The sequence below is a fragment of the Gymnodraco acuticeps genome, unplaced genomic scaffold (assembly GCF_902827175.1).
Source record: "Gymnodraco acuticeps unplaced genomic scaffold, fGymAcu1.1, whole genome shotgun sequence".
Classification (NCBI taxonomy): Eukaryota; Metazoa; Chordata; class Actinopteri; order Perciformes; family Bathydraconidae; genus Gymnodraco; species Gymnodraco acuticeps.
Window position 1 is genome coordinate 988284 of NW_022990317.1, and position 25309 is coordinate 1013592.

General features: G+C 38.8%; 1 protein-coding gene across 2 annotated transcripts in view; it reads right to left on the reverse strand.

The window, feature by feature from the left end:
• zgc:77151 (uncharacterized protein LOC337153 homolog) overlaps positions 1 to 25309 on the reverse strand; it is a 45866-nt gene that overhangs the window by 12077 nt on the left and 8480 nt on the right. The window contains exons 1-3 of one of the 2 annotated variants that reach the window (XM_034223068.1): positions 5045 to 5197; positions 4213 to 4250; positions 875 to 982 (exon numbers count right to left, since the gene is read on the reverse strand). Coding sequence is in view for 1 of the 2 variants with exons in the window: in XM_034223067.1 (XP_034078958.1) it covers positions 875 to 982; positions 5045 to 5197 (261 nt within the window). In the remaining variant the exon portion in view is untranslated. Of the gene's footprint in view, positions 1 to 874; positions 983 to 4212; positions 4251 to 5044; positions 5198 to 25309 lie in introns of those variants that run through there. The other variant, XM_034223067.1, reaches the window with a different exon arrangement.

Below are 25309 nucleotides of genomic sequence, written 5' to 3' on the forward strand. Positions count from 1 at the left end.
ATTTTGAATAGTACCTAATGTTCATAATGTAGGTAATATTCTAGTTTTTGTAAAAGTTGCCTTTGTATACTATTCAAAGCATCTTCAAATAGTGCTACTTTATACTTCCACAAAATGTAAGACAAAAAAGTTGGATTCAGATTATTTATACAAAATCCAAACAAAAACATTCTAATGTATAATTATAAATTAAAATAAGTCTTACTTACAAGCTAAAACAGAGACATGTTTGTTTCTAATCTAAATGGTGCAGACCAAATAAAAAAAAATGTCTTAAATTATCAGTAACTACATCACCTTTAATCTTGTTCCAGTGCGTCATATATGACCATATAAGGAAGTGTTTTTGTTCCTGTGGTTATAAGTGTGATAAACTTGGTGTTGTTGATTATAAATGGTAATTGAAATAAAATAAAGTTACATTTAAAGTTTTATTACATAAAATGTAAACATGTAACTGTGGATCCAGTTTTTGGGGGGTACAAAAATCTATATATTTAGTAAATGCCTTGCCTTTAAGATAATTGTATTTTTTATTAATTTATGACTTAATTTAGAAATGCAGTCTTGAAATCAAAAAAAAGAAAGCTAAAGTCTTCAATTAGAAGTAACAGAATATGTTATCCTATTTCCAGATCGTCATATCCGTATATTAAATGTTTTAGTTATTGTGGGGTTTATGAGAGACAAACCAAGTGTTGTTGATTAGAAGTGATAATAGTTATAGACGTTATTTTTTATTGAAATAAAATCAGGAGTTTACAATAAAGCTACAAACAGAGTACTACAGATGATAGGAACAAGAGGAAGGAGACGTGACGGAAAAATCCTCATGAAGAAATAGGAGAAGGACGTCCCGTGACCTTTGACCCACCTCTCCATGCTCCCTGGTGCGGCCCTTCGGCGTGTCCTCGGGCAGGAAGTAGAGTCTGGCGCTGGCCAGCAGGTGGCGCCGCGTCTGGTCCTCCCACAGCAGAGTCACCTGCACACGAAGAAGAACAACCGCAACATTTACACACTGACGTCCGCGAACCTTGGACGACTGATATCCATGACTTGAGTTTTCAGAAAAGCAGTAAAAGTAATTTATTTAGTGTTTGAAGTACTTTGAAAAGTTATTCTGTGAACAGAGATCAACCTGGAACCTTCAAGCTGATAAAGTACATTATTACACACAGAAAAAAAATAAGTTACTCTTAACAGACCACATTTTTTTATCATGTCAGGCTGGGTTAATAGATAAAGAGTAACCCAAATGTTGGCGCTGGGTACTTTGGATATTATGTGACGCTTGATTAAGCGCCGACATAAAACCTGTGTTTCTGCAATGACACTAAAACTAAACAGCCCCAACTTCATAATGAAAATTGTGCATACAAAGCCAAAGGTGGCATCCTGAAATTATTATTATTATTTTGCCCAAAAATGTGCAATTTACAGTGGAGAAAACCAAAACTATCATTACAACATATTTTGTTTTATTTCTCCGATAACTAAATACATGAATATGAAAATGTTTGATTGTTTGGGTACTTTATAATTTCTGATGCCATTTCTACTACAAAAGTATAATTTCCAGGACATATTATATGTACTATATTACAATGTCAGTAACCTTGAACAATATGTCAGGGAGTGAGATTTGCAAAGTTTCTCAGATTTAAGATTAAAGTCTACAGCCATGTTAGCATACTGCATTTAATCATGGGCTTTGGCATGGACTTAAGTGGTTTCATATTATAATTAATATTGTTTTTTATAATTACTAAAATTATCATCATCATTATTTTTGGTCAAAGCTCATTTTATGGTTGCCCTTAAGGCCTATTTTGTTCTAGAGTGAGAAACCAACACAGCTAACGTTGCTAAAAACGTAAAAGATTAAACACAATCCGATCAAGGACAAAAGAGAAATATGATACTCATTAGGGCTGAATATTGAAGATCGAAAATAACATTGTGGTCTAAGTATAAATCAGGATAAGGGATGAGGAAACAGGAAATAAAAACAGGAAGTGACCGACAGAAAGACAAATATTCGGCCAAAAACAAAATCTACGACGTCAGATTGAGCCTGAAAACGCTGAAGGGTGGAGAGGAAAAAGACAACGTTATGCGAGTGTGATCTGAACCGAGGGGAACAGATTGTGCAGGTTTTGAGGTCAGACATGTTTCTTGGATGAATCACGAGGTTTTTTTCGATTTTATTCATTAACCATGCTCACCCAGTCTCGTACTTTGGATAAAACACTCCACTGTTCGGGTTTACTGCATTTTCTTTCCAATACAATCAAATTTGAGAAAATATTTAAATCTTATGACGAGCAGAGATTTATTCTTTGAGGAACACACTGAAAGCCATTTCATTCAATATTCATTGTATAAATAAATAAGTGGATACGGAATAAATATGGTTATGAAATATATCCACAAATAAATAAATAAGGCAATAAATATATAAATAAATAAATGTTAATATAAATGACTCACTAGTTCAAAAAAGAATGAAATACAAAGGGAGCAACGTGATCCCTGGCATTAACTGAAGGCCAATCTTCAGGGAAATATCACTGGAATATAAGAGATGGAAATCAAGAGCTGTGAAATATGCAAATGTACGTTAGGAAATAAAAATCCCCTGGAATCATAAAAGTAGCTCTATCAAAATCGTTCTTCTAACGTTTTATTAAATATAAGATATTTCTTTAAATGATTGCATTGTTTATACTTAAATATTTAGGATTCATTCCATAGCTGTATCCTTTAGATTGATCTCAACAAAACTATTTCTTACACCGTGTTTCCTATTTCATAATACTAAGATGTTGCATAAGAGAGGAGCATCATAAATAATACATTTATTAAAAGGGTCTGTGTGCTTGTTTTAACTTGTACTCTTAATTACTGAAAGCATTTGATTCAGGCATTTAAACAAAGATATTCACTGTCAATAATAACTGTTTTCAGTACCTTTCATGCAAGATGCAGCCCAAAGTGCTTTACAAAGCAAGATAAGAATACATGAACTCAATAAAAATGTGTACAAAATAAGGAGTAAAATACATACAACAAGTTATGAAAGCAAAACGGAGCGACTTGGATCACAAAACCATAAAACACTCAAACATCAACAATAATACCACGGAAATACCCAAATTAAAAAGATAGGTTTTACATTTGATAAAAAAAATTCCAAATTCCAATACTACTAACCTGAAAGCCATCTCATTAACAGCTTGTGACCTACATTGACTACATTTAGCCTTGCCGTGGGATGCAGACTCAATAAAACATACTATTATTCTTCTATAGCGCAGTGTGAGCAGGCAGGAGAGCAGCAGCGTGACCCATTTAGGGTTCTGTTATAGTGTGGGTTACATGAACAAAATGTGCATTTAAGATCAACGTCATGGTGGTACTACTCGTGTGAAAAACACTAGAATAATGACACTGTAGATCAACTCATCCAGGTCCTCCAAGTCATGCCTCGCCCTTTAATGGGGGAAAACATCCGCTGTCATTTGATTGCCAGTAAATACAGATTCTGAGATTTTCGCCTATCAGATGAAAAAATTAAGATTACCGAAGATCTCGGTCCTTTTCTTAATTGTCCTTTTTTTAAATAAGAGTTAAGAACATTTAAGAACATCGCAACTTTGGATATTTGTTTGACGTGCAACTTAAGAAATGATAAAAAATGTTTTCCGATCGGCGCCTATTCTTTGAATTCAGCGGAAAGTGGGCGGGGCCATCATTTCGCCAAGCTGTGATGCATCGCTGCTCTCGGAAAAGCATCTAACTAAAGACACTATCAAGATGCATTATTGGAAGTGTAGTATCCGATGTTTATGGAGCTTGGGAATTCAAGTCAGGGTATCTCTGTGTCTGCCGCTTCAATTCAATCGTTTTAATACTAATATGCCCTTTCCTTACCACAACTTATAAGAGTATCATTCAATGGAGTAATAGAATGAATAAAATAAATCAACATCGACATAAAACAACAATACTAGGGGTACATCTTAAGACATGTTTTATAATCTATCGATTTGTTTATTCCCCTTAATAATTAGTAAATGTTTGGAAAACTGTAAGAAAAAACTACGATTTCTACAAGCCAATGATGACGGTTTCATACTGCCCGTTTTGTCTTAAACCTAAATATATTCACTTTACGATCACACAGAACAAGATAAAGCAATGAATACTCACATTTTAGAGGCTGGAATCAGGTATGTTTAGCATTTTTGCTAAGAACAAAACAAAAAGAAAACTGAAATGGTAAATAGACTAATTGGATAGTCGACTTTTCAGCTCTAAAATAATTACAGAGGGGGAAAAAGTACTCCAACTATAAAGTGCCGACAGTCTGAAGCCACGTCTTTACTCCACATTGTGACTACGCAGCTAACATTCAAAATGCTCTAATTGTCCAATTTAAAATCAGCCAAGGTCCGGTTACCACACAACCAAACATAACTGGTTGGACTCCTCAATGAAATGATCCACGAGCATTTATCAAAGAAGCATACAGGCTTTCTGGGCCGCAATCGCAAGTGACTGATAACCATTACTTTAAAACAGCAAAAAACTAGCAAGCTAAAAACCACGTATCTGAAAAATATTCTCCTGATAAAGTACATAATGGCTAATGTGTTAGCAATAGCTGCCTGTTCACAAAACCACCACAGCAAAGGCAACCTCACCTTTCGGAAATAAGTGTTTTTGTCCAGCCAAAGTCCGATTTGAACTCTGTTTTAGGTTTCATCCAACTCCTGAAGACATTATCTGTCTTTTTAGCTGTTAAATGCACCATTATGTTCAACAGCTAGTCCATAGTAAAGGATGGAGATATAGGAAGTGTACAGTGGCCAAAATCACTCATGAGAGCAGTGAGAGTGAACCAAAGCAAGGTAAGGTTTGCAGATCGGAAGACAGAAAACAAAGAGCTGAAATAGGCTAAGAAAGACCTCCTAAACTCTGAGCAGAGTCAACTCTTTGTGGGCTTATTAGTAACGTGGCACGTTTGAGCAGGTGATCTCACCTCAGCGATGCACACGGGATCCAGCGGTCCACATCGGATGAAGTAAAACTCGCCGAGCTTCCACACCTGTGCCGGTCCGTCGGGCTGAGGTCTGCTGCTCACCGACTTGTAGAAGGCGTAGCTGCCTCGCTGGCAGGAGGGGGCACCCAACCACTGGAGAGGAAGAGCAGATGATGATGAGGAAGAGTCAACTGTGCAGCTCTACAGGCACCCATGGCATTTTCACAACTTGAGTTTGGCATTTAATAAGCTCTGCAGCACAATCGCACACCAGAAGGTTGCTGCCATAAATGTTGAAGACAGAAACAACATCTGCAGCCGAGTTAAATCTCAAGACTGAAAAAAAGAAAATAATTTAGAGACGAGATTTTACAAATCTAGGCCTCCATAATGTCGCCAAAACAAAGAGGACCATGACTGCTGATAAAACTTGCTGAAGTTCTGTGTGCTAGCCAATTAATGGATTTCATTTATTCAAATTACAAATCAGAATAATAATTTCTTTACTTGTCTGTCAACGGGGGAAATGTACGGCATTAAGACGGCAAAAATACTGCCCAGATTAAAGTAAAAAGAGCAGTGTTTCCCCTACCATTGTCTTGAAGGGGTGCTGTGCCCCGCCAACGGAGCCCCGCCCCCCCCCCCCTGAAATTCAAGGTGTTTTTTTATATATATCACCAAATTGCAACTAATCTATATCTACTGTCACTTTTCATATTGAACATGTGCTCTTTTATTAAATAAACTAAACGCTTTCATTTTAAGTTGTGAGTTTAGTGTTTTTCAGATTCAGATTCAACTTTATTGTCATTACGTAGTACATGTACTAGTGACAAAATGTAAGTTTAGGCATCTGACCAGAAGTGCAAAAAAGCAGTGCAGGAGTCTACATAATGAGAATAATTATACATGGAATTATTATAAATAGAATAATTATAAACAGATGAATTTGTTTATGAAAGTTTTTGACCCTAAGAAACACTGATGCATTAATCAATAACAATAATCCACAGCTCCTCTCTCTGCTCCAGAGGATTTAAAAAATATATACCGGAATTGTAAAGCGGTGCGGTATGCTAATGGTAACACGCGCCAAACATGTTAAATCATGAAACTTGAAACTTATTTGTATACTGAAACTTGCAAAATAAATAACAAACCTGGAATTATGCATTTGGGACTTTTTTTTGCTTTTTCTTGTTGTACCGAACCCGTGACCCCCAAACCGAGGTCCGTACCGAACCGTGAATTCTGTGAACCGTTACACCCCTACTAATAACACATAAGTACACTATGTTTTCTTGGAAAAGTGACCGTATTAAAATATAGAAGTAGAAGGTAAACAACTTTGAGATTAAATATTTAAAATGACCTCCTCTGACTGATGGCACAGGCTTATCTGCAGCCCCTGATAGTGACTCAAAATAAATTCAGATATCACATGAAGCTTAAGAAGGGGCTGCATCTTTTAATTGCAAATGTAATGACGTCTGCTCTTATAAAATGGCTACCATTGTTTACCCAATGATCAAAGTCATTATTATGAAGAATTTATGACATGTATAAACTTGTGTGGATTAATCATCTGTGTCTCAACTCTTTTCAAATGAAATCCGTTTCATTTATGAAGACTCAACAGAAATCAAATATAAAGCAGTATAGCACAGTAGTGACACTTCCTGTTAAATTGATTTTGAGCCTGTGTTTCACGCTTGTGTTAGATTAGATTAAAAAAGGGTGGATTCAGAGAAGTGATTCTGCTGTTAACTTTTACTTTCACTTGCAACTCAGTGAAAGCCACCCGATTTCCGGAAAGTCATAAAATCATAAAATCTGTGTATCTAAACTGTAACTGTGATGTTAATCCGAGTTGTTTCCTGTTGTGCATGCCGGTCTAAATTATATACATGTTGAAATAACATTTTGTTTAATGATTACATTGTAAAGTCTATGTCGTTATCAAAAGGTTACATTTGTTCCCTTACAATAACTCAGACCCATAAGCAGAAACATTTCCCAATTAAAAAATGTTTTTGTCTTTTTTATAATTTTTCTCCAGTGATTTTGCCATATGGAGCTACATGTATTTTTTACATTACGTTGCATTTAGCTGACGCTTTTATCCAAAGCGACTTACAATAAGTGCATTCGACCAACAAAATACAAACTTGAAGAAAAACAGAATCATATAAGTACATCAGGTTTCATAGAGCCAAAACATTTCAAGTGCTACTCAACTGGCTTTAGATAAGCCAGCCCTTTATTAGTATATAAGTGCTTTATTAATAGTTCTATCGCTCGAAGTGGAGTCGAAATTTCTGTTACAAAAAGGTCGATGGAAAAAACTAGGGATTAAATAAACTGGCTAGAGTCACAAAAAAATGGTCCTTAGGTGCTTTTATTAACAGCCAACAATGCTGAAAAACACAAAGTAACAAGGATTTACATAAGGAAAACCAAAACCCCCCTAAAACACTTGTGGCCAGGGGTTTATACATGTTAAGCCCCTCCCCATAGGACAATCCACTATTTATACCCCTAACCAATATCATTCTTATCTACAAACACATTCACAATGCAAGGGAAATTACCCAAACACAACAGATCAAATAGGTCAACATATTCTCTCTTTCTGACCACAGAAGCTTTAAACAATAACATTGTTATACTTGCAAGAAAATTGCCACCCGTGCCCATGCACTACATGGTATAGTCCAATTGAGCACAGGTGTTTTCACTGATTGAGCCTCTACTTACTTGTGCCAAGAGCAAGGACTGTCTTAGGTAAGACAGCTTTTATGTGCGCAGCTCCACTTGCTTGGAACAATCTTCAGCAATTGAAATTGAAACTGAGCAATCTCATTCCTCTGCATGTTTTTAAAGCTAGGCTAAATGAAATGCTCGTTGATACTATGGGCACTTGTAAATGTCTATAACGTTGGGTTACGTATTGTAACCCTTGTTATATTAGCACAGGCGGAGCCCTCTACTGGACTCTATGGGTACTACCTTATCATGCAAGCATTCATCCACTGAGACTTCTATAGACGTAGCCGGCCTTGGGCGGGCCTATCTGAATGCGCGTGCATCACACCGTATAAAAGGAGGCCTCGCCTCCTGACTATCATCCTACACCTCTCTTCAGCGAGCGGAATAGGACAGGCAGTGCCCTGAGTAGAGGGCTCCGCCTGTGCTAATATAACAAGGGTTAAAATACGTAACCCAACGTTATATCTCTCACAGGCTCCGCCCTCTACTGGACTCTATGGGTACAGTGGGTGGAGCCCCGATTTATACGCGCACTGTCGTCGTCCAACAACAACATTCCACCGTACTGCCCCTGACCGGCTTTTCTGGTCAGCAGCTGCTGCCCCACTTTCTCCTTTAACCGAATGGGGAATTTGTACGGTTAACATTGTGTGTAGGCCTAAGTGTAGCCTTTGTGGAAACAAAAGACACTTAGATTTGGATACAGATCAACCTCATTCTTATTAGAAAACGTAGTGATCTGTGCATTATACAGGGAGGAGGCGGAATTCGCCCCTTCGTCCCGGGCGGAGAGATTTTCTCCCCCCGCCAGCCAGATCCGTAAAGACGGAAAGCCCGTCCCCGTGAGTGCCGACACGCCGGTTCCACGGGGTGGGCCGAAGAGGTGGAGGGCGCCGCGGGCACGGGATCTCCGTGCCGGCACCTCTCCCTTCGTCTCACCTCTCTACTGAGGTCTTTGAACGCACCGTGGCCCGCCCTCGGGGGAGGGGGGCCGCACGCGCCGTCACAATGCCGTCTCTTTGAAACGGACATTATGGGGAAAAGTGGAATTGTGGAGAGAAATGACTCTTACTCTGGGATAAATGCAATAGTCTTTACTGAATGCATTTTTCCCACACACACACACACCTCACTCCAGAACTAGAGTTTACAAACGTAAACCACCGTTCTCCTGCGGGGGTCCCTGAACGCACCGCGGCCACTCTCACGAGGGCCGTGCGCCCACGTATTAACGCTGTATTTCCCATTGTAACGGTGAAATGCATTAATCGGAGCTATTATACCAGGCAAGGTGTGTTTTCTGACAACAGCACGCCGGCAATAGTGTCTCTTGAACCCGCACAGTGCTTTGACAGCACTCGGTTTTTTCCACTCACGTGCACACGCCCACCTGCTGGCTCCCTATACTGGGGTTTACAGCAGGGGCGGGGAGTGTAGGACAGTGTTTCTTCCTCTGGGAATGGGCAAGAAGCAGCCACGCTGCGACTACTCCTCATCCCGTGAGCAAGGAGATCGATCCAAAGAGCCCTTCCGTAAACACGGGGGTTTTATTTTATCAATGTCCAGCTAAGTTATTAATGTGTTTCCCTCAGTGTGTCTTTTACCATGCCCCTATGCCAACTGTGATGAAGGCTTCTTCTTCACAATTTCCTTCACAAAAAACTAACAACTCAGCCAATTCAGTCAGCTTTAAGCATTGACATATCCCAGACTGTGAACAATTAATCCCACTAGCGTGTTAAAGTAAGCATTACAAATCTGAAAATTGTAAATTATTTGGTGATCAGGACTGATTAAAAGATTTAAATAACTTTTATTTTTATTTTCAAAGCAACTTTAGTTTTGAAGCGACTCAAGGGTTAAACTGCTGCAGTGAGCTGGTAATGTGCACACTATGGCAGAAAGTCATGAGACCTTTCCCTCTCAGGTCAGATCTCAGAGGGCAGGAAACATTTTCACATAACGTTTCAATACCTCTGTCATCTCGGCCCTGTTTCCTAGATTTGTGTATATCCATGTTAAACATATATCAGTCAGTGTTTAGTAAAACAAACTTGTTTTAGACCTATGGTAAAGTCAAGTAAAAATCCTGCTATCAAAATCTTACAAAAGTACACAAGTATTGGCATCAAATTATACCCGTTATGCTTAAAAGGCCCACTTCAGAACCATATGAAATTACTAGGGATGCACGATATTGGTTTTTTGAAACTGATACCGATAACTTCCTGCTTCTCAAGAAAAATAACAAAAAAATGTTTACGCCACTAATTATTTTAACGCGATTAACGCATGTGTATTTTTTTTCCTTGGCCGCCCCGTAGTTTTAGAGCGCATCGAGTTTAAAATACCATCTACAAGCTGATGCTGACAGCCCCACTCCTGCCGCCCGCTTGTGGCAGACCACACTTCCACGCTCACCGGCAGGCACCGACTGGCCATCTGGAGGACCGGGAGGGTGTGTGTATGTGTGGCCCGAGCGAGCGAGAGAGAGACCTTACGTGCATTGTTGTTGTTAGCATCTGGTGCTAGCTAGCTGCGCTAACGGATATAAGGAGCTGTTTAAATGAAAACAGAGGAGCGACATTTCGCCACAACTGCGCCGAGCACTTGACTTATGCAGGAAGCCAGACAGTGGGACATTGTACGAAAAGTCAGCACACTCAGCACGGATAGTGCGCAACATGATTGCAGCGTCCAGGCAGCTCCGGTTCGAGCATATGCCTTGAGTTGCACATAGCTCCAACGCCCATACCACCGACGACATGTTTGTTTACTGTCCTGGCTTCACGGCCGCACACCATTTACGTCACAGCCAGGCATGAGTTAGGGAGCGCTGGATTTGTGAAGAACTCCCCTCTTCCTAAACCACTAATACCACAGTACTGGCAAAACGGGAGGAGCCGAGTGAAAAACAAGCGCCCCTCATCCCAATCCACCCACACCGCAGTATTTTTTTCTTTTTTTTTACCCAAAAAATATATTGTATATTATCGGGGCTATTAATACTGGTATTGGGTTTATCGGGATGACGTCATAATTCCTAATATCGGACCGATAATTATCGGCCCGATAAATATCGTGCATCCCTAGAAATGACTGGATTACAGTTACCAGCAGAGGTGGAAGAAGTACTCGTATCCTTTACTTAAGTAGAGTAGCAATATATCAACATCAAAATACTTCATTACATGTAAAAGTCCTACATTTTTAAGTAAAAGTACAGAACAGCAAACTGCAGAAAAATGACATTATTCGATTTTTAATATTGTTGCATCAAGCTGCCTTTTAGACAAACACAGTTCTGATACACACAATAACTGTTTGTAATATATTGTATAATTTTACTTTGTGGTACCATAAACAGTTAGTCCACTAGTTTAATTTTAGAGATGCATATCTTAAAAGTTTATCACGTGTTTTGGAGTATAACATACCTTATTTCCTCTTTAAATGTAATGGAGTAAAAGTAAAAGGTATAGCATTACATTTAAATAAGTACAAGTATTTCAAAGTTGAACTTGGGTACATGTACTTCCTACCACTGCTCATTTGCACACGATTGCACAAACTAACCACTTCCTGTAAAGCTTCAAAGTAAAAGTACTAACCACCACCCCCCCCCCCCCCCTTCTTCTTTGGTGGGAAGCTTTTGCTTTGAAGCAGCTTCGTACAGGAAGTATTGCATAAGATGAACTGCATTACTTACTGCAGAGATAACCTCTATATATAATAGATCTAATAAACAGCTACTCAGTGCTTTGTCATGGGGAGGAGTTGTCTTAAACAGCGGCTGTACATTATGATGTATGAGCTTCTAAGTAGGGCTGCACCTTGATTATTTTCAATAGAAGTAGATCAGTTGATGCATTTTTAATCACTAAGTCAATAAAACTACTGTGATATTTCCATCACCATTTCCAAGAAATACAATGTGTTCACATTTCTAGTTTAGTCTGGTCAGTAGTCCAACATTTTAAATAAATAACAATCTAGTTATTTCTATGTAAAAATGGTTGGCGTTCTTGCTTCATAAAGTATTTTAACTTCAACACGGTCCAGATGTTATAGCCTTCTGTACTTTCTAATAATCTCTTACTTTTAATTACATTTTATAAAATATCCTCATTGTTCTAGTATCATAATGTCAATCACTCTAATGGCGGTTTTCCACTACAGGACCTAGCACGGCTTAACACAGCTTAGTTTGGCCTTGGTAGGCCAGGCTCACTTTGCGTTTCCATTACAGTTTAGTGACTGGGGTGGTTACTATAGTAACGCAGTGTAGGCGGGGCGATCGGCTGTTCGACGGGCGGAGCGTCATCTTCAATGCGAACCACAAAACCAAAACATCAGCCGTTAGCTGTTAGCACTCAGAGCTCACAGCTCCTCATATCTGTTCAGAAACTAGACAAAAGTTAAACAAGTACAAACCAGAGTTCCCGTTAGAATATTTTTTCGCCGGTCAACATGTCCGTTAAAGTTTAAATCTTCCAGACAAAATGAGAAAAGTGCCGGTCAAAAGGTCTTCTTTGTTATTTATTGTGCTTTAAAACAAATTGATATGATTCGATATTAAACAAACTAATTATAGTAGATTAACTATTCAAAAGTGTACAGTAACTTATAATAACACGGGAATAATAAACGGAGCGCTCACTCCTTCTCCTGACAGCCCGTCAGTATCATGCAGCTTGCGGATCAGTAATGAGTGACCCGACAGTAAAACTAAACTTATCTATAACTAGTTTAGGTAGTTTGAGAGGTCATTAAAATAGCTATGTGTGATATTCTAACCTGAAGTGTGTGTTTTGTTCCGCTCACCGCTGCAGGTGATCATGCAGAGCTGCGTGTCGACTCGTCAGCAGCAGCTGATCTCTCTCTCCCGCCAGATTAGACTTTACTCGCGTTTATGTCCATATCGATCAGATCCAGCTAGTTCTAGCTAATGATAGGACTACCTGCTTATCAAAAGACACCTAAACAATAAGTGTCGCTATGCAACTGGGTGAGGCCACAAAGTATAGCGCAGCATTATGCATTTGTTTACATGCCCACCGGAACCTTGAGGCATTACCAACAGATCAACGCACAATCAACCCATAGCCTACAGGACATCTCTTTCTCCACATTAAGTGTTAGACATTAGAATGGACTATTCTTGTCTGTCACATACTCTTTTGTCTGTCACATAAGTGGCGCAAGTTGCGCAACTGATGCGGTATTGCGCTAAACGGAAATTATTTTGAACGGACACTTTGACCGGAGAGATTTCGATTTGCCGGTCTTCAGCATATTTTACCGGTCGTAGTCCGGTAATTACCGGCTAACGGGAACTCTGGTACAAACCACAGACTGTCTGTGTCATGGTGAATACAGTCGCTGGTTTATTTATGTCTGTATAGGCCGTTGTTGTGAGTGTGGACGTAGCATACACAACGTTAGCTTAGCCTGATTGATCCGATCTCCATTCAGAAAACACGTATTTTAAAAGGTTTTTCGCCTGCGGTCTTGTCTGCAGACCGGTATCAGCATGTAGTTACTTTGGCATCATTTTTGAAACGTGTATTACAATTAAATCAAGGTAACATATGTTCATTTTGTTGTAGTTGTAGCCCCCTTGCCAGCGATTCTCTCCATTCAGCAGTCGAGAGTGTTTACGTCACTAGTTTAGCATATTCAGCCCGGTTGTTGGCCCGGTAAGAACCTCGATTTTGGAGGGCCAGAAAAAAGGTGAAAACGTAGCCCTGAGCCGGAACTACCCCTGGTGGAAAAGCAAAAAAGAACGGGGCTGGTTTGGCCCGGCCCGCTTAAACCGTGCTACGTGCTGAAGTGGAAAAGCGCTATTAGGTAACAGAGTTCAACAAGCATTAATTATACTTCATGAGTCAGCATTTAGCTATTTTGCTCCAAGCTGCTGAAAGAGCCTGAGGATCAGAGCAGCTGAATCTTGTTGAAATCTTTAAAAAAAAAAAAAAAGATTAAAAGCATTTTTTACCTTATTTAAGCTGTAAAATGTTATTCTATTTGATCATGTTATTACTTTGTTTGAATTCAAATTGCATTTTTTATTTTAATATTACTTAATTTGTGCAAATTATATTTAAGTTAAGTTTCATTTTAGTTCATTTATCTTGTTTTCTTATCTTAAGCTGCTTTATTATTACTGTCATTACAGTTTTTAAACATTCTTTTAGCATTTGTATTGTTTTTTTGTTCATTGGTCTAACATTTTAAGAATTGTCTTTTCGGTTGTTTTTCACAGCTTACACCTATTGACTTATTTCAGCTTGTCAATCATCTATGAAGCACTTTGAACAGCATAAAACCATTTATGGCACCTCTTTACTGAACTTAACGTGTTTTATCTTGCACTTTTATAGCTGACTCACCTGACAAACAATACATATAAAATCCCCCCCAGAATAATAACACAGTTTCCTTCCGAGAATAGGCTAGTTTTACTACTTCACATTTTTCATTTCTGTAAAATGTGTTTTAACAGGTACTGAAACAGCAGCATGACTCTGCAAGCTAGTTTAGCTTTTGGGGCTAAATATCCACTAAAAGAATGTAAATTATACCTACATTTTTTAAGGAGATGGATAATTATGCTTTGTGATTTTTAATTCTCTCCATAAATGAGGAGAATGTAGCTTAATACAGGTTTACAATGAGTCTTTCAACAAGCACTAAATTAAATTAAGTCCTTTATCACGCTTTGCTACAGCAGCAGCTTATTGTTCAAACTGAGATGGGGCGAGGCACATGTGGAGAGTTTCCCTCTGGAATCATTGTTGCTTTAAATTCTGCACAAACAAAGGCAATTAAAGGCCAATAGCGAACAAACTACTAGATTTGTCCACAGCCTTGGTCAAATTATCACTAACAAAGTGGGGAATAAACTCTCAATTTATATATTTCAGAAAATAGAATCAACAGCTGAAAATGGTAAATAACATTTTAGAATATAATGAAAATGCCGGTCCACATTTCCTGGAGCCTAAATGAATGTCTTCACATCCAAAGATATTCAGTTTACAATAATATAACAGAAAAATACATCATATCACAATTGATAAACTGAGACTATGTTATGTTTGCCTCTTTTAGTTTTAGCTAAAACAAATTTAAACACCAAACATTCTCTGGTTTGAGCTTCTTTTCTTCGTTTAAATCAAATACATTGACTGTTGGTTGACAAATACGACTTAAAGACGTCATATTAAGGCCCTGACACACCAAACTGACACCAAAGAATTTTTTCTTTTGCCGGTCAACATGTCCGTTTAGGTTTAAATCTTCCGGACAATATGAGAAAAGTGCCGGTCAAAGGTGTTCTTTGTTATTTATTGAGCTTTAAAACAAATTGATATGATTCAATATTAAACAAACTATTTATAGTAGATTAACTATTCAAAAGTGTACAGTAACTTATATTAACACGGGAATAATAAACGGAGCGCACTCTCCCTCTCCTGACAGCCCGCCAGTATCGTGCAGCTCGCGGATCAGTAATGAGTGACCCGACAGTAAAAATAAACATATCTATAACTAATGTAGGTAGTTTGAGAGGTAGTTAAAATAGCCAAAAACACACCGCAAAGACTTCAGCTGATGGCCACGTAGCACGTACGCACTGCGCATGCGTGAGTCGCAATAACTCTCCTTACCAGCAGGCGGCGGTAGTGTGTATTTGTCATTCAAAAGAGGCAACAACCGGAAGACAGACTGCGTTATATATACAAACAACAAATAGCTACATGCTACAGCTCGAGCCAAGCAGCACAGCAAGCCCGCAGGAAGTGCGCCGGACTCTGAGGAAAATATTCGTTGTGGCCAAACGACAGTACTACACTTCCGTATCAGTCGCTGGGCCGTGAAAGACTTTTTCACATTGACTAACATGGGGAAAGAGACGTCTGTAAATCGTTGGATAATTTTTTTTAAACTAAATAAACTACCCAGTATGAACATTTGTATAGCCTTTATTAAAAACATTCGGTCCTCAAGTTGTAAAATGTGCTAATAACGTTATTCTGAAAGTTATTTTCCTCTGCATTATGAACGTGGATCTAACCCACGGGACCGCGCCCCGGCACGTTCATGTCACGTGTTCAGTACTACATGAGTTTTACCTTTACCCATGGATGCACAATAAGAACGGATTATATGATTATATGAATACTTTCGTGACGTTTCGCTCTCAAAAGTTGGGCCATTTTGTCTTCATGCGCCAATGAGCCTCCCACGCTGTATCCAGTTCTTATTATACATCCATGCAGCACAGGGATGAACTATGCCAATATTTTAACAGTATCGGTGCAGTGCCTTTTCAGTGGGGCAAGATATAGCAAATATGTGTGCCTATCCTGCTATTTGTGTTTATTCTTTTAATCACACAGCGTTAATAAAATAGCCTACATAACTGTCAGTTGCAGCCGTAGCATTATTATTGGTTTAACTACTAACAGTATATTTTTAAAACATTTTAAAATGACCATCTTGAACAGCTACAACATTAAAATACTTCTAAGCAGATTGTGGACGGCTGTGGCTCAGTGGATAGTGTGCTGGACTTCAAACCAGGGGGTAGCAAGTTCGAGTCCCACTGCAGTCAGCATGTCGTTGTGTCCCTGGGCAAGACACTTCCACCCCAAATTGCTCCTGTGGGGATTGTCCACAGTATTGAATAAGTCGCTTTGGATAAAAGCGCCTAACAAATTATGTGTAATTTAATGTAATGTGGACAGTAACAAAGTACATTTACTTAAAGAGCCTGTGACACGAGTTTCCCCCATCATCCAAACCCATCAATTTGAGTAAATATTGTCCCCTTGAAAACCGTTACTGAACTGATTTTGGATATTTGTACTTTGATAACCATTAATCTGCCCTTCAATGTTGACCATATTCTGGATCTTCTCGGGGATTCTTCAAATCCCACCAAATTATGTGTGACGTCATTGCGGGCCAAGCGCTCCAGCTGCACCGTTCAGGATCCCAGCATCTGCATGTAAACGCACGATGGCGCACACAGCAGCAAGCTCAGACAGCGATGACAGTTTAATTTTGAACGTGTCTGAGAGCTCATATGAAGCTGAAGGATCGGTTTATGTTTTATCTGTTAGAAGTTTAGGAACTAGTAGCATCAATATGGGCGATCATACGGTCATGTAGCCAGTGGTGGACTGGGACTAAAAATCAGCCCGGGACTCTCGACCGGCCCACTTCAGTACCGCTAGTAAATTGTCAACGGGGGGAGTGGGGGATGTGCTAGTGACTTATCTGACCGGCCCACTTCGGTACCGGCCCATCTGGATTCGTCCCGATGGCCAGTCCGCCACTGCACCCAGCCCACGTAAACTGTCAACAGGGGGAGCCTCGCTGCGGGGAAACGGTGGACCTAGTGTCCCGATCGGAGTGGGAATAATAATAATCATAATCCGTGCATTTTATCCATTAATTTCCCCAACATTGTGGTAAAAAAAACACATTTAATCCACGTTGGTGTACTACAACTACAAAAAGCATCGTTTTTTTTTTCATCAGAAAATGCAGACCGGCTTAAACAAACGATTTTTAATCATCATCCTCACGATCATTTAATGTATCATATGTTCGCCGAATTGACTTGAAAGCACTAATAAATGTAGTTTAATCCACTTGAGTTTACAGCTACAAAAATAATCGATTTGTTTTTATATCACATCCGACGGGAGGAAATTCAGTAGCTCTCACTACCGATTTTTAACCCTAATGTAATCATCATCTTCACCACGATCATCTGTGTTTATGTTCGCCGAATTGACATGAAAGCACTGACAAATATGAATATACTGTAGTCAACTTCATTAAAACGTTATTAACGTGCCAAAACTCAGTAATTCACCATTTCTACGCATGACAACACACTTTGTCCGTGTTTGGCTCTCTCGCCGCACAGTGAAGCGTTCCCGCATTGACGTCACTTCCGGCTTCCCCCAAAACTTCAAAATGAGTCGAAGGAATTTTCCCGCGATGTTCGAAATTATTGATATTTAACGGAACGGTATCGCACCTTCTTTTTTAAGCTGACGGTTCAAGATTACTAGTAGCCCAATATTTCATTGCACAACAGTTGTTGGGACAGGGTTCTTACACCTTTTCCAAAGTCAAATTCAAGCACTTTTCAAGCATTTTCAAGGTGCATTTTCAAGCTTTTCAAGCAGCTTACAGCTGTTGTAAATTACATATTTATATGCACATACTCAAATGATTATTTCCCTACCTCACATTAAATCAGATGTTCTTTATGCTATAAACAACCAAATGTGTGTTTCGTGATAGCCTTCTACACGAGGATGAAAAATTAAAGAAAATAAAACTAAGTTTAATATTTCAAAATGAGTGATCTGTACGTAGACTGGGCCTCCCATATAACCTGGCTGAGCCGATATACAACAATCAGCCAAATAACTTTTCAATACATTATTGATTACTATTGTTGAGGTACTTTTAGGTTGGCAGTGAACATAAGTCAGAGGTAAATGGTGTACTTTTCCTCCACTACATGTATTTAATACCTTTAGTTACTTCACAGATGTGGATGAATGATGTGAAATATAACCAAGTGTTAAATCAGACTTTAGTTCCACCTGGAGTAAATCCACCAGCTACCCTGCAGTATACAAAGTCATTCAAACTAGCTGCACCTTTACCAGCTTTGAGAACACTTTCATGATCAATCATTATAAAACATATCATATATATTATTCTGAAATGGACCAATCTGCACAATGACTACTTTTACTGTCGCTACTTTCACTATATTTGGATGAGAATACTTTTCTACTTTCACTTGAGGAACATTTTGAATGCTTTTACTGTAACAGAGTATTCCTACACTCTGGTACTTCTACTTTTACTCAAGTACAATATCTGAGTACCTATAACTTCATTTCAAGATCTGAGTACTTCTACTTTTACTCAAGTACAAGATCTGAGTACTTATAACTTCACTACAAGATCCGAGTACTTCTACTTTTACTCAAGTACAAGATCTGAGTACTTCTACTTTTACTCAAGTACAATATCTGAGTACTTATTCCACCTCTGGTAGCGTATTAGTCTGAATTGTAGCCACAAAATCACGCAGAGCTGCATAAAAATAGACTCACAATGGTAACAAGTGGAAAATAATATTTACAAATGTGTACAATGATTTGTAGGTAATGCTGACTACTCAAGACACCTGACTTATACATCTTCAAAGGAAGACTGTGTTCATTCTACAATTACATGGGATTAAAGCAACATGTAGTTTTACTTGAATAATACTTCAATTTTATATAAAGACAGTTTGTTTTCATCTGTTTTCAAATAAACAAAGTCTTGGCTTTCAGAATATTAAACTTGTTTCGGCAAATTCAGATGATAAATACAACTTTAAAGCTTCGGCATAATTACAAGCAGAGAACGGACTAATGTAACGTCACAGCAGGCATAACAACAGCTGGTGTTTCTTGTGAGTGTTTCCCCGGTACACAAACACACACAAACACACACACACACACACACGAGCTTCCCCCAGACCAGTAATACAAACGAAAATGTGTCTTCGGGTCAATGTGACTGATTTCGATAGATCAAGTCACATTTGGTTTAGGCACGAAACATACTACCAGTAGAAATACATTGCTTTTAAAATCGCTCTGTGTCGAATCAATAGATTATATTTCGTGACTATAACACGAAATGCCGTGAGTGCTTCATCCTCTGAACACCACAGGATGGCGACTGTAACGCACATATTAACATAGGTACGCTCCTCTGAAATGATTGTCCCCTGCAATTATTGTTATCCCTCATCGAGTTCGCTATTCAGCTAGCTAACGTTAGCTTAAACAAACGTAACATGCAACGTTAGCCTAATCTAAAATGCTCTACTACGGCGTACCTTTCATGTGGCTCGTCAGCGCAGACTCTCGCATCGTTATTTTTGCAAACTTTGCAGGAGGCTGGCTACTCGTGGGCTTGACCCTCGTCTTAGCCATGGCTTGTATTTGTCTTCTGCTAGCCAACGCTCGTTGAAACGGCAACCTCCTGGCACACAGTCATCTATCACTCATCAGAATGCCCAGGTCACACGTAACACAAACACTTGCAGGTCGCGCGCATAGCGCGGGAAGGCCGCAGCGGAGCTGTTTTATGTAGAAGCGAAGCAATTCTTTTCTTTTAATGTAAAAAGCGAACTATTCAGTCAGACAGCAATTTATTGTAAAAGTAAAGCATTTACATTTTCAAGCACTTTATCTCAATTTCAAGCACCATTCCCAAAATTCAAGCACTTTCCCAACCTTGAAAACACCATGTCAAATTTCAAGCATTTTCAAGGATTTCAAGCACCCGTACGAACCCTGTTGGGAGGCTGTCACAGGCTCTTTAAGTGCTGTACTGCTCCACTCCCATTCAGGCAAATAGTGTTTCGCTAAACTGAACAGCCAATCAGAGTGATTACTTTTGCCGGCAGCGGAAGGTGTCGGCACGGCCGAAAAGACAAGACGGTGCGGGACACACCAATCTGAGTAGGGCGACAGGACGCTCATCGACGGCAAGACATCTAACGACGGCCGAAATCGGCTTGGTGTGTCAGGGCCTTTACACTCTGGGAACGTTGGAAATGATTCAGTATCGGGTGATAAATCCATGAAAAATGTTTGTTTTTCATTTAAAAATGCATGAGAGCTGCAACTATAAGTCAGTACATTTTGTTTGAGTATGAATTTGGTCTATTATGACTTATTCTGCACATTTTATATTGTTTATTGCCTTGTTATCAAGCTGCTAAAACAATGTCCCAATTTGGTATAAGTAAAGTATATGCATATCTAATTTGATGACTGGGTTTACTGAGCATTAATAAACCAAATCAATATAGGTTTTCCACAATTTACAGCAGTCTTTCCCTGAGAGCAGTTTCCCCTTTTTGTCCCCAAAATGGCGTATGTGCTCAGATTAATCTCATGTGGAGTTTGTCTTTATTTAATCTGCAGCTCAGTTTACATGCAGTTTCCTGTGTGTTTACACTCTGGAAGTGATGATGGCACTTGATCCCTCACAAGCAGCTAATGCTCGACGTTAGTGGGTGTTTACAGGGCTCCAACAATAAATCGAGCACACCTCGAGAGGTTTCATCCGTCTGAAAGCCAATACTGTCCCTGCTGCTGCCGGCCAGAAAACCTGCAGCTTTGATTTCACTGCAAGAGGAAGTGTGATGAGCCCCAGGTAGTTTGTGGAGGAGAGCCAAACCCAAAATAATGGAGGCAGTCCGTCTTATTCCAGAGGCTGCAACATGTTTACTGTGCAAGTAAACTGTGCAAGTAAGACCTTTTAACGGAAAATAGAAATTCTCTTTCCTACCACTCTAAAGACTCTATGCCAGTGGCAAGCTGTCAGGGCCCTCTAGGCCCTCTCTGGGCGTAAGATATTCTAAAAAAATATATTTTAAAACATTAAAAAAAAAAACATTTAAAAAAATATATTTTTTTAGTTATATTTTTCATTAGTTTTACCAAAATGACTTCATTTAAATTGTATTTAAAATAACATTTCCAAAGAAATAAATCCTTCGAATCTGCCGGTTCAGTTTCTGTTGGAATGTGAAGGGTTAAATGCCGTCTCTGCGAGTTATGTGAAGACGGGAGAGCTTGTTGGTCCCTCTGTACAATCACAGAGGGCCAGCTATAGTAACTCAATGAGAGAGTAATGTCAAATGACAGTACAATTGACCAATCATATCTTCCCTCTAAATGGGTGGGCTTTATTTTTATAGTTGCGAAATTATTAACCGAGTCATTTTCAAGATTGAGTTACAATGATAAATTGGAGTGGCAAAGGATCAGAGCATGACCCGCCATCAAGTGCTTCATCCAAAAGGACAGGAGGATGGACTTTGTGTTAAAGTGATTTGATCATCGAAGGTAGGCCTAAGTCATTTTCAATGTGGGCCGCCATGCCGACTTAATTCATTTGTAATTGTGACTTGGCTGTGGGTGCCCTGTCATGATAGGTGTTTATATAAATGGTGTTGTTCTGTGTGGTAGAAGGTCGCTGTCATTGATGCGTTTTGCACCCCGGGCCGTTGTTTTGATATTACGCTGAAGTATACGCTGTGACGTAATAACTCTTCTTTTTTTCCGAGGGAAGGGGGGTCAGAGGGCCTAGGTATAAAAGTCACGGCTCGCCACTGCTCTATCCATTACATTTTCAAATGATAGAACAACAGTGGCAATATGGAAACAAACTGGAATTTAAAGGGTTATTATTTTGAAAATAAATGAATATTTTTGAAGCTATTATCAGGACTGATGCTGGTTAAAGGGGTACAAATATGATTTGATATCTTTATGGCACGCAGGTACAGCTTTGTTCAAAGAGTGGCACCAAATAAAATAATGTTTAAGGTTGCAAATGTTTCCTTATTGCCGATTCATCTGCTCATTATTTTATCCATTCATTAATTGATTGTTTGGTTTATTACATTGCTGTAAAGTCTTAACAATGTTTCCCATGTTTTACCAAAAGTGACCATAGTCCAAATGTTATATAAGTATTGCCGGTTCTGCACAACCCTCAGAATATTTGGCACTTTTCTACACAAGCCAGCTCTCTTAGTATCTGCATCGCTTTGCACTTTTCATAACAATATTGCACATATTTTATTTGATTATTCTGAGAACTTTATCATAGTATACTCATACTGTATATACTTCTTTGGTATATTCAGATTTCATGTAAATAATGTTCTATGTCTCAACGTAAATTGTTTTAATTGTTTGGTTGTTGTTCTTACTTTGTATCTTCTTGCATGCACTAACTATATCAAGGCAAATACCTCTAATGTGTAAACTACTTATAATGTAAAACCGGTTCTGATTTATTCGGATCTTTAAGAATGTGACCTGAATGATAATCTCTGGATCTGTGAGGAGTTTGGTGAGCGGCCATTTTGTATCAGCAGCGTTCATAGATTCTCCACATAATGAAACAATGCATACTTGTTTCAACTAAGTGCATTCTACTTAAAAATAGCTACGTTTTTTCACACGTTTTTGTTGAATCACGTCATTAAAAAGACATATTATGAGAGAAAAAAAAGATAGGATCATGTTTTCTTAACAATTACAGGAGACTATGTTTAATTTAAAACGTTTCTACCCTCTAAGGTCAAATGGTGAAGAGTTTCAGTTCAGTTCTTTAGGAGCTTTAAGTTATTGGATAAAGGTCAGAGTGAGATTTAGCAAAAACATTGCATTTGTTTTTGTATAAAGTACAAATAACAGATACGTTCCATATATTATCTCATGAACATTTCTGAAAAATATATAAATATCCAAGAGGATGTCTTAAAATGACAAACAATGTACAATCTTGAATGTGAGAACAGTTTACTATCATAGAAGACATTTGAGAAGCTAAAAGCAGACATTTGTCCTTGATAATCTACTCAAATTGAAACATTCCTACTAACTTTTTATGGGCTCAGAACAGTCTCATAATACACACATGCACACAGAAGGATTCACACTTGTGTTTTTCAATGCACACACAAATGTGTTCCGTTTCATATACATGTAAATAAAATCCAAATACAGAAAAAAGTTTTACATATGTATTGTTGATCCTCACATATTTGTTTTCCGTTTAAAACCTCTGAACCTGCAAACACAAACAGCTTTCTGTGCACGGATCGCTGTGCATTCGTGTGTGGGTTTTTTGAGACTCCCCTGACGGTCAGCCGATTCGTACTTGTAATTTTTTCTATCTATAGCCAATCAGATGTCTCCTTCATTCTAAGCCAATCACATGAGCGCACCCCCACGAGGGTAGATTTCTTGCGTTCATGACGTAGCGCTTCATGTACGCATTTTGCGCTGTCTGGTAGGGCTGTACCCGAATATTCGACTATTCGAATATTCGTTCGTTGGCCAACTATTCGGGTTTTAATTTCATTGTTCGGATATTCGGTTTTTTTTTTATTCTTTTTTCCTAAATGTATATATATATATATATATATATATATAGATATATCAATAAAGGCGAATTGCCATATTCTTATACTATATTTATACTTTTGAATTGCACTGTTAAAATGCGGAAATATATACAATATCAGCCTGTGCTCCTGACATCGCGTTCACTCACAGTCACGAACGCAAACGGCACGCTTCACCTCGCTTCACACACCTGAACACAAAATGCCGAAGACTTCAGCTGTGTGGGCCCATTTTAAATTGGACGACGGTAAGAAGAAGGCAGTGTGCCAAATATGCGACAAGAAACTGGCCTACCACGGTGGCACAACAACTCTGAAAAGTCACCTGGATGCTGTAAGTACTAGCTTAGCTTAGCTGTTGTCAAGTTGCCATGATGAAGCTGCTTTATCCGCCGTTTAAACCGTAACGTTACACATGATAAAATCGTGCACTTACTTTGCTTGCAAAATAGTTGCAAGCAAGCAACCGAATTGTTTTTTTATATTAGTTTTTCAATTTGATCCGAATAGTGAAAATAATAGGAGCAATGTGGAACATCTGGGGCTAAGGCAATTATTGGCATACAGTTCGTTCATTTATTTTTCGTTATTATTTAAATACTGTTTACTGTATCGGTAACAAGTATTACACTGTTAGGCCTACTGTTACGGCTATGTTATTAAAAGTATTGTTGTTATAATAGAAATATGTGTTTTGTATCTTCAGGTTGTAAAACGTTATAGACAGAATTTGGAACCAGATTTGGTCCCCGGGCGCTGCGCTGCGGCTGGGTTAAATGCAGAGGACACATTTAGTTTTAATGTATGCGAGTACTGAGAAAATAAATAAATATAAATCGTAATAGTATGCTCTTTCTGCGCTTCTGCTTAACAGCGTGTTGTCAGGTGTCTCGGAGTGTGTTATGACATTTTTTTGAATTTTTTTATTTTTATTAAAAAAAAAAAAAAATCTCTCCGCACCGAATATTCGCTGCTGATTACTACCGAATATCCGGAGCCCGAAAAATGGTATTCGGGACAGCCCTACTGTCCGGGCAGAGTTTTTCGCCAGTCAACGTGTATTAAAGTTTAAATCTTCCGGACAAAATTATAAAAGTGCCGGTCAAAGGTCTTCTTTGTTATTTATTGAGCTTTAAAACAAATGAAAAACGACTCTATATATTATAATAATAAAATACACGGAGCCTCTCTTTTTCCTCCCTCTCTTCGGACAGCGTCAGTGTCTGTTTCATGCAGCAGCTGATCCAGTAATGAGTGACCCGGCCGATAGTAAAAATAAACATATTTATAACTAGTTTAGGTAGTTTGAGAGGTGTCTCCGTCCTGTCAGATTAGACTTCACTCGCGTTTATGTCCATATCGAGAGAAAGATAAATAATCTGAATTCAGTGTGCAGTTTACTTTGACGCGGGGGTGAGCAGCAGAGGTGGGGAGAGGCGGGGCTATTGCCTCATCATTAT